Raw genomic sequence first — 16,359 nt, forward strand, 5'->3', positions numbered from 1 at the left:
CAGTAGTTTATGCCAACGATACAATGTTGGGAGACGTTTGTTTGACTGACTATTTTAAGCTCAGAATCAAATTTTTTTAAATGAAGCAAAATGGGATGAGATTAGAAAATAAAACTCCAAGAGAAATAACGAACATGGATTGAAAAATGAGCTCACAAGGCTGCTCTGAGTTTAAACAAGATGCAGTGTCAACACTACAAGAAAAAAATATCTTGCAAAAACAGCAAAGTTTTGTCAACAAAATCACATGAATATACTCGCCTCTTTGGAGAATAACCAGTCCTTTTATTCGATTGCTGATTTTTTCGTTCGTTTACAACGTTGAGTTGCACTTCAAGAGGAAAAATCCATCACATCTTAATTTCATTTCATCGCGCCTGACTAGAGTAAAATAATTTCTCTTCAAGATTCGGCCCCTGTTTATGAAGTGCCGCCTCTAAAAGCTGCTAAAAGAGTCGATTTGTTTCTCCCGCCGCGATCCGCCTTGCTCTTTCTCCCGCTGTTTGACGGCAAAATTGGACGAGATCAGAAAATAAAACTCCAAGGGAAATAATCAACATGGACCGAAAAAATGAGCTCAAAATACTGTTCTGAAGTTAGGAGTATTAGCTTAAGCTTAAGTTAAACGGCGTGTCAAAACTGCAAGAAAACAATATCTTGCAAACCAGCTAACCAGCAAAGTTTTTTGTCAACAAAATTGCATGAATGTACTCGCCTCTTCTGAGAATAACCAGTCCCTTTATTCCATTGCTGATTTTTCCGTTCGTTTTACAACGTTAAGTGAGCGAAACGTTTCACTTCAAGAGGAAAAATCCAACGTTTAGTCGCGCCGGATCGGAGTAAAATGATATCACTTCCAGATTCTGATGATGTGCCAGTCGATTTGTTTATCCCGCCGCTAGTTGCCTTGCTCTTTCTCCTGTTGTTGGTCACATACAAAAATTGACTTTGTATCTTGTCGTCTTCAAAATTTTGTTTTTGTTTTGTTTTTGTTTTTTTTTCTCAAACGCAGTTGGCGATGTAACTTCCCGCCAAACAAACGCGGCCGGCAGCGCAGTTGGCCATGCATTTTCCCGCCGAAAAACAACCTGGTTTACAGCACATACGTTCATCTATGTAAGCCAATGTGAAATGATACACTCAAACCCTGTGCTGCAAAACGTGTTTTTTTCGGCTCCCTTTCCCGTACTTTCTCTCTTTGTTTGTCACTCATATTTCGCCTGTTTGCTACCGCTTTCAATCGCTCTCTTTGACGTCGAACTTCGCTTCTTCGTCGCCTGTTTTCTCGATCTCTTTCTATCTCCCTTTCTTTGCTTTACATGTTTGTAGACTTATTCATAAATTGAGTTTGTGTTTTGTAGTGCACGTCGTCTTCAAAACTATTATTATTTTTTTTTCTCAAACGCAGTTGGCGATACAATTTCCTGCCAAACAAACGCGGCCGGCAGCGCAGTTGGTCATGCATTTTCCCGCCGAAAAAAACCTGATTTGCAGCACAAGGTTTAAGTGTCTCATTTCATGTTGGCTTACATGGAGTAAGCGTACGTACGGGCGGTCGGTCGGACAGAAGTGACGTCATAACCAAACCAAAATTTCTCGCACTGATGGGTTTACCAAAATCTCTTAGCTATGGGGCTCCGCCACGCGCGCCTACGGCGCGAGCGCGAGCTCCGCTATCACTGAATTATTAATTATAATATGATTACCGTGATCTTTAAATAAAGATCGCGGTAATAATATTGTAAAATCATTCCCCCCCCTCCCCTAAAAAAATAGTATATAAATAACATTAACTGGAGTAAACAAAGAAGACCAAAAAATTAGTCGTCTTACATTTTCTAACGCATTGTTTACAAAGTGAATAATGCAGTTAACAAGTTCCTTGCACCCAAGGGCTCACCCTTGTTCAAAAAACTTTATGGCGTCGCTTCCATTACTAGGGACTTTACGCAACCACGACGGCAACGCCAACGAAAACGTAACTTGAAAATACAAGTTTGCGTTACTTGTTCTACTTTGCGATTATTCCAATTCGTTCAACTTATACAATGTGGCCGAACTATCCAGTAACAGAACTGGTGGAAACGGTCTTCAAGTTAGCACAGAGAATGAAAATTTACTGTCGCGTGCTCACGGTCTCCATAAAAACCTTGAATTTGGGCATTTCACATTGTTGTTTGGCCGAAGATGGCGACAAAATGTATCAAAATTTGCAATGCACGTGCACAGCATTGTTTAGCTTATTAAGCCTTTTCTTTATTGACGTTTTCGTTGCCGTCGGCGTCGTGTTTGTGTAAAGTCCCTACTGTTTTGCAAATGACGCTGCAATCCACAGCAGATACTGTACAAACTTCTCAGAGGTTAACGCTCTCCATTCTCTTTACACACCTCCCCGACAAACTTTGCCAGCCAAAAATTCAAGGATTCAGCGCTCATCTCTACAATTTAATTTCTAAACTTTGAAATCAATACTGTCCACTTCCACTTCGGACGCTCTTTCCTCAAAGATGGCGTCTTTATTTCTTCCTGAACTTTGCCACTCGCCGAATATTTTGTTAGCCCACTTTTTGACATACCGCGTAGCTTTGGAATACAACTATCCGGCAAGTAAGCTTTCTCTTTCTTAGTATTTTTTGGTTTCGAAACGCCCATCTGGGCGGCATTTCAAGTTAAAGCTCTCTGAACCTTTGACAGCAACTGAACAAAGAGTACTTTTCCATCTGAATATAATTAACTTTGATGCATTCATGTCACTTTTATCTAAATTCCTCGAGAGGCATGGACGTGAACGTGGCAAAGTGTTCTTTAAATCAATTTGCGATCTCCGTGCTTTCTTGATAATTGGCATCTTTCTTCAGTAGAAAAGATGAAAATCGATGAACATTCTGCCATCTGTGATGACGTCACGCACCCCCAATTAGTGCTATTTTAATGATTTTAATCTCATAAATGTAAAAGCTTTCCAGAATGGCTTAACACATCGAAACCCTGAGAGGTGGCGGTCGGCCTCCTCTTCCCCGGCAATTGATTAACTAATTGTTAAAGATAATTCATGTGACTTGACCTTAACCATTTTGTCCAACAGAGAAACCGGGTTTGCTGAAACTGAAGGTGAGAGAAGACTTTAACTGTTATTATTTCAAAAACACGACATAACATTTAAAATTGGAAAACTTGTTTGGGATACTTCAATATTCATGTAATATATCAAACACGAGACACAGTGTTTCATCACATATCAAACACCGAGAAGAGAGTTGAAAATACGACGCGTAGCGGAGTATTTTTTGACGAACTTCGAGGTTTTTGATATTGTGATGAAACACTGTGACGAGTGTTTGATACAACTTCTCAAACAAACCTATTTGTAAGGAGAAATTAAGGATGCAAAATAGAGGAGTTTTTCATCAGATATCCAAACACGTCACGGTGCATGATTTCCTTTGTCTTTGGCTTTTGAATTATTAATGAGTTTGAGAACGTCAGTTCAGGGATGTGACTATATATAAAGTAGATAACAAAGAAATGTTAATTATTTCTACAATTTATAATCATTTACATCAATTTATAGTCTGCTGCTACGAAAGTTCAATAACTGTTATTACATGACACTGTGTTCAGTTGAAGATTTCACTGTATGAAACAATTTTATCGTTGCCAAATTGATTCGAACAGCCGGGAAAAACTGTTCAAACGTAAATCTTTTCAGAAACATTGTTGCCTTTTGTCAAAACGGCACGTTACCACGCGGCAACATTTGTTAGCAATGACTAAAGAGAATTGAGAATTCCATTCCTTGTAAACACTAGACTAAGGCACACTATGCATTAACTTTTCCAAGAAAAACGAACAAATCAAGCATTTATTTTATTTTGCAATATTTTTCCGCTTCCACCAAAGAAGAAAGAATACTCTTTATCGCATACGCCTCTGAACCTTTGAACACAATTTATATGTCTTGAGTGAACACAATTGGCTGAAAATCAAGTGAAAATCAAAATTTCGGCTAGAAGTTAAACTAAATGAACACTGGAAATTTCTAAAATGATGGAAACTTTAGACTGAATTAATGGTTGGAAACTAGATGGATGACAAAACTGCCAGAAATTCCGTCCAGGGGTACTCCTCTCTATTCCCTTTGGGAACGGAATTAACGTCCCGCTTTCAGAAACCTAGCGAGGAGAGTCAAGCGCCATATCTTTCGGTTGGTATGCAGCTTTGAGAAAACAAAAACAAAAAAAACGTTATCATAATTCAACAGCTTTCCTACCCGGTTTTTTCTTGTAAGTGGTCAACACCCGAAGTCCGAAGAAACCCGAACCCGAAGAAAGAAATGCCGCCATTATAGAAACTTATAAATGATTTCACAAGGATGCCAAAACATCGTGCGATTTTACCGTTAACATGGCAACTTACCCTTCTTTAAACCACTTTCATATTTTACGTACGGGTATGCTTTTTATCTCAGTTGAAATGTTGCCTACTTGTGAGCGTCATTTTCAAATGGAACGGGCTAGGGCCGCTGCGTTGTACCCAGGCCCAATCCTTTTCATGGAAAGAGCGCAAACTGGGGTTCAGTCCCACGTGCACACCACCATGTGCACCGAGTTCGTCTTAGTTTAGACACTTGGGGGACGGGCGGGTGAACGCGTTCTACACGAAGGTAAATTTCTGATAGCAGATTGTTCAACTGTTCGGTGAATGGTAAACAACCAGGATGTGATTGCCCAAGGGCATTAATTAACAAACTCTTACGTCACCATTTAAGCTGAGAAATGATAGGAAGGCCCTTTTGAAACACATAATGACTATTTCTTATATACACTGGCACTTTATTGTTTTTGTTTAGTAAAATTTATCACAAGCTAATTTTACTTTAGACGTTCACTTAACGCTTCTTAAGTTTAGTTCTTATCTATCATAAGTGTTTCATCTTCTCTTACTGATATAGTTGGATCCTGAAGATTTTCCTGTGGATGTTACTAATGATGACGACATGTCTACCAGTCGGTTTGCCTACCTTGTTGCAAGTACAAATGACAGTGACGTAAGCATTGGTAAAGAGGCGAAAATTCTTGTAAGTTTTGTCGATGGCATCGTTCTTCTACAAACAGACAAACCAATCTACACCCCACAACAGAGCGGAAGCCTGGAGTATACCAGAGGTATCCATAAAATAATAAATCTCATTTTTTTTTCAATTTATTTTCCTAAAATCATAAAATTGAAATGATTAGTGTTCTGGCCCAAGTTGTTCAAAGAGCGGATAATTTTCTCCAGAGGATAGATCTCTTCCAGTAGATAAAATGTACTCCAACTAATACATTTTATACACTGGACTTCATCAATCTTTTGAACAAACGCGGCCTGATACATTAAACCGTATAGGCCTTCAAATAGTTTGCAATGCGTGAAACCGGCTATAAGTAGCTTTTCTTTAAACACCATTCCTTGTTTATTTTTTGACAGGCTACCAGATGAGTTAGAAGTAACATTGATACAGCAAAATCTAAATTTAAAAATAGAAAAGAGTATAGGTAAAAGGTTCATTCCATGCAGTAACAAACCCGATAAACTAATAAGTACCGTTACAGAATTCAAAGTGTCCTGCACAATGGGACCATGTTAAGCTTTAATGACCCCTCATGGGAGATACTACGTCACCTGGGCCTAGATTCAAGAAGTCCTCCTAATTAAGATGTATCTTTCTGAAGTATTGTTTCTTAAGGATAGCCAAATGTTGGAATGACAACATGCTATTGTTCAGAAACAATACTTCGGAATGTATTTTAACTTAGGAGGGCTTCGTCAATCTGGCCCCAGATCATTAGCTTTCATTTTTTGACAGATTGACCCCAGTTCTAGCACAATAGACCCTTTTGCAAAATGGCGGCCGAAAATTCAAATAAGTTAAAATTAAAAACGTATACCAGCACTAGAAAGAGCAGTTTTACTTTAGCAACCCTGCAAAGTTTCAGCATATCAGGTGTTATATCAGCTGAGAAAATGTAAGTTGAATAATGAAAAATTTACAGACCTTTGTATGACTGGGGGTATGACTTATACCCCCAGTCATACAAGCGTCTATAAATTTGTCAAATTTCTTACATTTCCTAAACTGATATAACACCTTATATGCTGAAACTTTGCAAGGTTACTAAAGTAAAGGTGCTCTTTCCAGTGCTGGTATCAGTTATTCATTCACTTCAATTTTAACTCACTCAAATCTGTTGCCGCCATTTTGGAGAAGGGTCTATTCGGAATGCTTTTAGCATCGAAACTTTGCCCGTTGTTGTGAAATAGATGCGAATGCAGACGACCTTTTGATACCATATGGACCGGTATGGGCTGAATGATCAGTTACTAATTCGTTATTTCCTCAGTGGTTCTCGTATCACAATGGGACCTGACCATTATTTAAGTAATATATCAAACAGGAGGAAGAGTGTTTCATCAGATATCCAAACACTGAGAAGTAGGTTAAAAAACGAGGCGCAGCCGAGTTTTTTTAAACGACTTTGAGGTGTTTGGATATCTGATGAAACACACTTTCGAGTGTTTGATATGGCTTCTAAAATGATCAATAATTCTTGGAGAAATTCAAGGCTAAAGTTGGCAAAATTTTATGGTAATTAGGATCATCTATCCAAACCACGGTCACGGTAGTGATTTTCTTTGTTTTCTCTCGAGCAATTATTAATGAGTTTGAGAATATTATTTCAGAAACGTTATAATTATTATATTTTTATGTCCAAAACGTTCTAAGTGAGTCTAACCGCTTTTTTTCGTTTTGCTGTTGTATCATAATCAACTTGTATTTTTTTCCACCTTGGTGTGTTTATATTTGCTTCGTGTCCGCAACATGTTGTAATTAGAGTCTACGTTTAAACCCCCTAGATGAGCTCATTGAGCTCTTGGGACAAACATATATTTAAATGTGTTTAAACAACAATAATGAGATATTATTAGGTTAAAAGATTTCCTGTTTTGGAAAAATAAAGAAGGATGACCGACATTAAATTTCATTAATTTTCGTTTCAGTTAAAATCAAGATCATGCCTCTTGGATTTGATCTTAAACCCACGAAAAGTAAAAAGGTTAGTAAGATATTTTAAAATAGGTAAATTAACAAAGTCACATGTTTTTTTGATAGGTTACGGACTTGGGGAGAAATCATTGACCTTTCACTTTTCCTTGCTCCTTTTTTTAGGTGACGGTTGTGGTCAAGGTAAGGAGAGCTTTTCCATCTAATAAAATAGACCTGTCCATGAAAGATCGGCCATTTTGAAAACGGGGCGAAGAATGTACGAAGTACTGAGGTTTTAGTGTATGCGAGAGAGCAAGAAAAGGGGAATTCGATATCAAATATATTTTCATAAACAGACATTGAAACATAAAGAAACAGCGAATTATTCTAGTCCAGATGTTTTTCAGTTTTAAATTTGAGGGATGTAACTGGACTAGAACGCCTGACATCACGGTTTTAACTTTTCGTACGATTGTTCGTAAAACCTTTTCAGAACACTACCAGCCAGGAATCGAAATTTAAAGACATCTATGGGAGGTTAAAATGGCGAGTGTACACTTTGTAGCCTAGCTGCATTAGCTGAATTTAATCAGAAACTTCTTTGGCGTAGTAAATTTTAGTAAGTTATGATTCATTGTTCCTGTAGATTTCGTCAACTATTTATATGTACATGTTATTTAATTAATTGACAACTAATTTCGTTTTTCCCATGCAAACGCTCTGTTCCATGCTCTGTTTGTCCAATTAACACGGCAGACTTTTTGTGCGTGTAAGCAATTTATTCAAGGCAAGTCTATGAAAACAATTACATAATATAACCCTGAGAAGATATCTTAGAGCTTATGTCAGTGTATTGATCTGAAGCCCCTGGGTCATGATCCAGCTAGCCTTTCTCGTGACTTATCGAAAGAGTGATTGACAATATGTTAAAAAAAGTATTCAATTGTTTCAGAACCCACAAGGTATTGTGGTGCAGAGATGGAAGGATTTAACGACCGAAACTGGTGAGTCAAACAATGCTTTCGAGAAAACTAACGAGTGATACGTTGGAGTATTCCTTTTCATGATGTTAAAAGTTTAAGAAAAGCGACAACAGTTTGTTTTATGAAACGTGTTTCGACAGCTCTTCCGTCATCTTCAGTTTGAATTGTAAAGTACACAGTTAAATTTCAACCTGAAGATGACCGAAGGGCTGTCGAAATATTGTTTCAAAAGTCAAAACTGTTGTCGTTTTCGTTCAACTCTTTTAACCCACCTTGGAACTGCTACTCAGACCTTTTCATGATGTCTTTTTTCATAGACCTTGCCTTCAAGGCGAGGCCGGGTAGGCGACTACATGAACTAAAGCAATGAACGGTGAAAACTAAAACAACAACAAAGACACGGATGGCTAAGATGCATCAGTAATCTAAAGCTATACTTCTTCTGGTTGTAGGTTTTATCACCAAGATATTTGGGCTCAGCGAGTTTGCCTTAATCGGAAACTGGACCATCCTAGCATTCCACGGGCATAAGGTAACATCGATAGAAAATTATATAAAACTAAAATAAAGTTTCTGAACATTAAGAAATTTTGTGATTGACAATGGTTCAAAAGATCAACTAATGGAAATGACTTCTTATGCAGAATTCACAAAATACCTCAGTGAAGTTTGAAGTCAAAGAATACGGTAGGGATAGAGTATTTATTAAGGCCGTTACTGTGTTAATTTAATCTAGGCATATAATTTCTCTTCTATTGGCTAGTTCTATAGCCGAACGTTTCCCAAGTAAATCGTAAGATTTCAAGTTGAACATGTACTCGAGAAACGAAGCTACATCAAGCTCCTAGAAAACATCTACAAGTTACATTGCTGTTTGAAGAAACTCTTTCCCCAAGAATTCTGATTCTGTACTAGCTGAATTTTTAGTTCGCGGTAAACATTGATTCAACCCCTCGATTCCTTTGTATGGTATGGTGATAGCCAACTACCCAGACTCCTGTCATGCAGGCATCTTGGTATGCCGTGTTTAAACGGTTTCTTACATTTGCCTTTTACCATCGTACTAATAGCTCGCATAACCAGACAGAAATGATAAGTAATCAAGTTACTGCTTTCAAACTTTGATTTTTTTAAAGTGCTCCCAAAGTTCTCTGTCAGCATAACAGGACCAAAATACATACTCCCTAATGCGAAAGTCATTGGATTTTCAGTCCGAGCAAGGTATGCCGGAATTCTCTGCTTTGTTACATTGAATTTTCAGTCCTAGCAAGGTATGCCGGAATTCTCTTTTTTGTTAGCCTAGGCCTAACGCAATGGCCTGGTGTATAACATTAACCGCACACGTGGTGCTTAACTTATGAAGCTAGCACTTTCTGGTAAAAATAACGTCTGGTACCAGGTATAATTCTTTAATTCTTGTTTTCGTTTTTCTCCGTCTGCAGCTTTATATGTGTTTTACATGCATTCTCTTTTTGAATATAGATACACCTACGGAAAGGCGGTTGATGGCCTGGCACTGGTAAAGGTTTCGATGGTAGGAAAACGCATACCAGCTTTTTCAGTACAACAATTATCTCAACAGGTATTTTGTTTCGTTTTATAGTCTAATAAATTAAAAGGAAGGAAAAAATGAATTATAAGGATGGCTGTCATGGCAGACTAATCTTGGTATGTCATTATGCTAATATTTATATGCCCAACAATAACATCTTGGTTTTATTTTGAAATCAAAACTCTATTGTTTTGAAAAATCCAATCGCCTCTGTATAGTTATTCCTTCTATCTTAAAAGTTAGCCCAAAAAATATACAAATGCTAAACAGAAGATAACACCTCCAAAAGCAAACCAAAACTGAAAAACGGACGTTTCAACCCCTCCGGGCATCACTTAGTTAGCAAATTAAACGTTGTTTTCGAAGAATGATAAATTGACTTGCCATCAACATTTGACATTTAACTTCAGTTATTGTTGTTAAATCCTGATCTGCACAAATTACTGTAAATTTCCTTTGCATTTCTCGCAGTAATCCACTGTTTCTTTCATCCTGTCTACAGAGTTTTGCAAAGCTGTAGAGATTTTAATTATACGTTAATTGTTTTTCAATTCTTGTTCAGCTGAAGGATGGAAAAGCCGATTTTGATATTACTGTTGATGAAATCAAAAAAGTTCCTGGCCTTCCATGGTTCCCGGATGGTCGTCGCCTTCAAGTCGAGGCTGATGTGGTTGAGAAAACCTCCGGGAAAAAAGAGAGTGCAATCGACAATGGAATTTATTTCGTCAAGTCGCCATTCACGATTGAACATAAAACAACTGCAGAATACTTTAAACCAGCTCTTCCTTTTCTAGTCAAGGTACGGCATTGTCGTTAAGAGAATTTTTGGGTCCTAATGTTGTGAAATGAAACCTTAATTCTTTTAAAGCAATGATCTTAGAGCACAAAGATCAAATTATTAACAAACGTTTATCAGTTTTTTAATTTTTTCCAAGAGGCAAGGCGAGAACTTGACAGAAATGGCTTTGTTTGTCTGTTGAAATTCTTAGCGAGGGAAAATCATTAACATTGATATTGGAAAACTAATGAAATAATCATAAAGGAAACGGAGCCATCACTCTTTGGTTTGTTTTGATCTCATCAAGAGTTTTTCTGTTCTATTTACAAACAATACCAGAAAAAGTACGTGTGGGCTCCCGATTCAAGTCCATGTGCTAACATACGCAATATCTTCCATCTGACAACAATCTGATGTGGTCAGTTAGAGTTCATTGACTTTGATGTTACCCTGCAACCAATTCTTTGTCAGCTTTTTTTCAGCAAATGCAAAATCCCATTTTTAAATGAAGAAAAATGACCTGGACACGAAAAAAACCCGGTTTACATAGGAATAATCAATTTTCAATTATGCCCATTCTAGATATCTTCTCTCTTATTTCTGGAAACACATTCATAGCCGGTTTACTAATTCTGTTAGAGTTGAATCTACAGCTGCAACGACTATTTCCATTAAATACAAATCAATTATTTCAGCATTGAACCACCGCGTTAGCTATTACAGAATTGCTTCGGCCAAACGCGTGCATTTTTAAGAGCATGAAACAGGAAATCAGTTTGCTATACGTAGGAAATGAAAACAACAACAACACCACTGACAACAAACAACAGAACTTGTCATAACAAGTTTGTTCGAATAGGACCCACCTTATCTGGGGTAGGGGGGCTATCGAAGACACCACCTATCTCATGAACATTACTGACAAAATTGTATTGGCTTTAAAATTTGAGTTGACACAGAAATGATTTAGCTAGCAAGAGTCAGGATTGCTAGATAGACAACAAAAGTGAGTTTTGTCACCTTTTACTGCTGGATAGAGAGGTGGCTATACAATAAAGACACCATCTTTTGAGGTTGAGGAAGAGGGTGCAGGCAAAGTCGCAAAGTCCGCTGTCTATTTTGTAGTTTGGCGGGCGCAGTTCGAGTATAGTAGTTTTGACCACTTCCCTAACAGCATATCTTTTCGCACTTTCTTTTCGCCAGGTTAATCTATTGTACCCGAACAAGAAGCCCGCTGATGGAATCCCAGTGTCTATTTCAGTGACAGGAACATCTGTTGCGGGAAGAGAGATTAAAATTGGGGAGAAAGCGATCACCAGACATGATGTGAATTTTGAAGACACAACTGACGATCAGGGGAGGGCAAACTTTGTTATCGACACACCGGGAAATATCAAGAAAATGAAAATCAGAGTGAGTTGGGGTTGTCAGAAAAAGCTGATTTTGAATGGCTGCTAGTAAAACAAAGCTGAAGCTCAAACCTATTGCCTTCAAAAGACTCCGATAAAGTTGCGTTTTGGTGGACGTCAATCATAGAAAAGCCGTTGAAATTATTTTGAATTCTGGCAACATTCAAGGCAACAGAACAAAGAAATTTATCCGCTGACAGATGGTAAACTTTATGAAAGTTGATTTCCAAGCCAGTTTTTCTAAGAGAATGGGCACTGTTGAGACGAAGCCTTTTTTTTTAAAATAAACATTGCGTGTTGTTTTAGTAACAGCTGTAACGTTTATTATATAGCTGAACTGGTATGAGCTGAAAAGGAACATTGTGATTGATTCCCTGAGCGATCCGAATTTTCTTATACGTGCTGCGCTAAGATGGACCGCTAACTTTACAACGCACGTTTGAATTGGGAGCAAAGTGTTTCAATTTTGACAAAAACGAACAAAAATTTATTTTAAGTTAAACTTATGAAGCAGGAAATGTTCAAACCGTCATGTCAGCATTGAAAAGGCTTTGTTGTACTTTTTTTTCGCACTGCTTGAACACTAAAACAAGTATCACGCGGACCAAAAGGGAACTAGCAGGAAAGCCTTCTTTGTTCTATGATTTTGTTAGCATTTTTTACCTTGACCGTGTACAAACCACAATCAATTTTGAGATGTGTTGGAGCAACTGACCAATAAAAACGTTCCTAACGTTAAAACAAAGGATCTTGCACGGTCGCGGCACTTCCAACATAAATTGCAGCACCATTGCTACCATGGCAAGGTTTCATGACCAGCCGTCATTTAATGAGTTATGGTGCAAGGGCTTTTATGCACCATAACTTATTAAATGAATAAATAAATAAATAAATAAATAAATAAATAAATCAATAAATCAATAAATCAATAAATAAATGAATAAACGGAAGCTGTGGGATATAGTAGTCTCGTAGAAACATGAAAGCCGATGGAATTGAAAGCTGCTTTTCAGTCTGATTCAGTTGTTCACAGTTTCCCACATAAAAATAAGAAAACATATAGCCGGAGAAGGCATTAAAAAATTCACTTATTTCTACCCATGCAGGTAGAGACTGACAAAGATGATATTCCAGAGGAACAAAACACTTTCATAGAGTTTGACGTTTACGCTTACAATTCTCCTTCAAGAACATTCCTGTATGTCCGAGCTATCAGGGTACGTTTTTAGCTTTGAATAAATAGACTAACAATATGCTATAATTGGCTATAATTGTACTTTAGATAGTACAGGTTATAGTAAAGAGCTTGTTTGCCGTTCCTTGCATACCTTGGCTTTTTGTATTTTTTCTATTTTTATAAATGATGTCCTCGCTAGCTAGTTTATTCATAAAATGCTTTCAATTCAGACGATGTCATGCCTACAAGTAATCTAGCGCTCTACCCTAGCATAATTAACAATTATTCCACGAGCGCACGTTGGGTATGAGATGATAAATAGCCCGAGTTGGCTATAATCATCTCATATCCAACAAGCGTGAGTGGAATAATTGTTTTTATTAAAAACAGTCAAGAAATATTTCTAGATCTTGCTGATTTCACTTTGCAAGAACAACCAGAAGACAATTTAATGGTCGCTATTTCTCGGGCATGGTATAATGTTCGCTAAACCAATCAAATTCCTGGAATTGCATTATACAATGAACCAGCTTTTAATAATCGTGGATAGATTATGAAAACGTCAGTAAAATTTGCGCGGCCGACCTTTTGTTTTTTTTGTTTAGTAACTGCATCGTTCCTCTTTTATCTCTTGAACGTAAGAATCTTTAATCACAAGACGTATTTTTTCCACAGGATCACCAGCATATTAACTGCGACGTGTTTGTGAACAAGAATGCTTCAAAGATTACTTTTATGGTAAATTGAATTGACATAAGTATGAAGATGGGGGTGTTTTACTGGAGAGAGTTTGGCATCTCAAAATTGGTTGGCTTTTAACGTAGAGCTTGAAATACTAAGCTAACAGCTTAACACAGCGAGCCTAACGGTCCATGGTTTGCATTTGGACTGCCTTATTATCGGAAGCATTTTAGAGGCTTAGACTGGGTGAGCGGGACTAGATCTGGGGGAACTTATATCTAAATGAGAGGCTTGATTCCGGAGGGTTACATTTGGATATTTTCTGTATTGTTTACAGAATTACGTGTTTCTTGATCGGTGTTCTTGTGATCATGAAGAAAATATCTGCAAACGGAAATAAAACTTGCAACTTTGAAACTAAAACTCATCGACGTTGTGGACGGGGCTTTTATTACCTCTCACACCAGTCTCACTTGTAGAGACCCCTTTCTTCAAAGAAGGGATAAAAACTGTAATACGGAGACCATCGAAAACCGTAGCAACTTGACAGGTTTTGAAATTTAAAAGTAGTATCAGTAGCCAATCTGATACTTCTTATCCAATCTAAAGGTCAATTATTGTAAAAAGTAGGAACCTTGTTCCTATGAAGTTTCCACATACTTGCATCAATTTGTTGGAACAAGAAACACATTTTATGGTTTGTTTTTCTAGCTAGTACATCGATAAGGGTAAGGGTAAAATAGAAAGGAACGCCTACGTTTTAATTCTATAAGAGAAAGTTCAATTGTGTGTATTCCAAAACTCTTTATAATTTGTTGGCCCCAGCTACAGCTGGTATTAAAAAACGATGTGCAGGCGCAGGATCCCAGGATCGCTAATAGAGGAGCCTTTATATGTGTTAATTCAAAACTAGTATCTGTTGATAATTTCAGTTCATAGAGATTGAAAAATACCCCGAGTATGTTCATTATGTCAAAATATTTAGACAACAAATGACAAAAAACTAGGTTGGAAACTAGATATATTTCGGTACGAACTATACCATCATCATACTGTCTAAGAATATGCATGCAAGGTAGGTCTTAAATAGTGTGTTAGTGCTAACAACAATTAGAAAGCGAAACAAAAAGTTTAGTCCTAGTCTGATGATGGTATCCGGTTCGTACCAAAATATAACTTGTTTCCAACTTAGGTTTTTTTATTTGTTGTCTAGATATTTTGACACAATGAATATGCGTATGTTTCATTCTCTCTTTATTAATTCCTTGGGGCAACTTTTTCCCGGGAAAGGGCTGCCTCAAAGGCTTAGTATGATAGACAGAGGCTCACGTCATGGGCTCATGCTAGACGAAAGTACATATAACGACTGAAATAGCTTAATCCCTTTGGTTTCTACTCCTGCATAGGTCATTGCGCGTGGTAAAATACTCCACCAGTGGGTCAAAGTCCGAAGCGTGGGTGTGATCTCGAGCTTCCGCTTCAGAATCATTCCGGAAATGTCGCCATCGTCACGGCTCGTGGCATTTTTCTTTGGAGAAGGTGGCGAAGTTGTTGCGGACAGCACGTTACTTGAGATCGATGATGGACTCCCAAATAAGGCAGGTCATAATTATGTTAAATTTCGATTAAGGCTTTTGTGTTGTTTGGGTCGTAAAAGGCGCGATAGACAAACGTGTTGGGCATCGATTTGGCTATTATCTCTTTTATATATGAGCTTAAGGGGGGGGGGGCAGTGTCACTTATTTTTAGTGGCACTAGGAATAGCCAAAAAACGTATTTGTTTCAACGGAATTGTTAAAATAATGGTCTGGGTTTGTAAACAATAACCCTACTGGTGCAGAGAACTATTGTGTTTTGGTTGCGGATGGCTAGGATGGAAGTGGATTGCAACTTGAAAAAATTGGCCATTTTTCTCAAGTTCTTCCAGTGCGTTTAAGAGAAGTCCAGAAAATGTGATTATGGTTTGTTCTTTTTGGAAGAACAACTTCAATATTTCCTTCACTGTTATGTAAGAGCAATTTCATGTTAAAAAAAAGGTTCTTTGTCAAATATGTGAGTAGTTTTGACCAAAATACAACAAAATCGCCATAACAGTCCCCTTAAAAAAAAAAACCAGTAGCTGCTAAATCTGCGATAAACTAACATCTTGGTAATTTCCAGCTCAGGAAAAAATAAACCGATCGGATCTCTCCACTTCCTTCCGCCTATGACGTGCAAACCTTGCTCAAAAATTAGGCCACACCACAATACATTATCTTTCTAACTACATTCTTCCTTTACATTTTACATCTAGATTGAATTTCACAGTGACTCGTCTGGTCAACCACTTCAAATGCATCCGGGTACTGCGTACAAGATTCAGCTGTCCGCCACTCCTGGGACTACAGTAGGACTGCTTGCTGTCGATCAAAGTGTTTATCTCCTTAGAAATCGAGGGAAACTAAACAAGAAAAGGGTGAGGATTAAGTGATGTTTCGTTGTTCATGACATCCGACTAAGAACTTGAAGATGGTCTCAACTGTTACTGACACGCCAACAGAGAAACCTTGGCTTTCTATTCATTCTGTGTATGAAGTTCTTAGTGACAATTCAAATTTCAGTGCTCTCTTGTTGTGGTGTATATAGTTGGCTGAATCTATATTCTTTAATTTAGCCTTACTAACCTTGTTCGAGAGCTACGAAATTATAATTATACTTTGTAATCACTTATATAATTGTCTGTTGAAAGTAAATGCAAATGAGTTCTTTCTCT

At 37.6% G+C, this 16,359-nt stretch overlaps 1 protein-coding gene across 3 annotated transcripts in view; it reads left to right on the plus strand.

Moving 5' to 3' along the window:
- The window catches only part of LOC146463823 (venom factor-like), a 45,568-nt gene that overhangs the window by 5,093 nt on the left and 24,116 nt on the right, over positions 1–16,359 (plus strand). The window contains exons 3-17 of one of the 3 annotated variants that reach the window (XM_085084029.1): positions 3,086–3,111; positions 4,952–5,165; positions 7,042–7,097; positions 7,211–7,228; positions 7,980–8,031; positions 8,463–8,542; positions 8,655–8,697; positions 9,147–9,231; positions 9,493–9,592; positions 10,125–10,361; positions 11,544–11,753; positions 12,856–12,966; positions 13,602–13,664; positions 15,014–15,205; positions 15,901–16,062. In XM_085084029.1, the coding sequence (XP_084940155.1) occupies positions 3,086–3,111; positions 4,952–5,165; positions 7,042–7,097; positions 7,211–7,228; positions 7,980–8,031; positions 8,463–8,542; positions 8,655–8,697; positions 9,147–9,231; positions 9,493–9,592; positions 10,125–10,361; positions 11,544–11,753; positions 12,856–12,966; positions 13,602–13,664; positions 15,014–15,205; positions 15,901–16,062 (1,649 nt within the window). Of the gene's footprint in view, positions 1–3,085; positions 3,112–4,925; positions 5,166–7,041; positions 7,098–7,210; positions 7,229–7,979; positions 8,032–8,462; positions 8,543–8,654; positions 8,698–9,146; positions 9,232–9,492; positions 9,593–10,124; positions 10,362–11,543; positions 11,754–12,855; positions 12,967–13,601; positions 13,665–15,013; positions 15,206–15,900; positions 16,063–16,359 lie in introns of all 3 variants that reach the window. The other 2 variants (XM_085084030.1, XM_085084031.1) reach the window with 2 other exon arrangements.

The sequence above is a fragment of the Pavona decussata genome, unplaced genomic scaffold, assembly GCF_977016875.1.
Source record: "Pavona decussata unplaced genomic scaffold, jaPavDecu1.1 SCAFFOLD_174, whole genome shotgun sequence".
In the NCBI taxonomy this organism is placed as follows: Eukaryota; Metazoa; Cnidaria; class Anthozoa; order Scleractinia; family Agariciidae; genus Pavona; species Pavona decussata.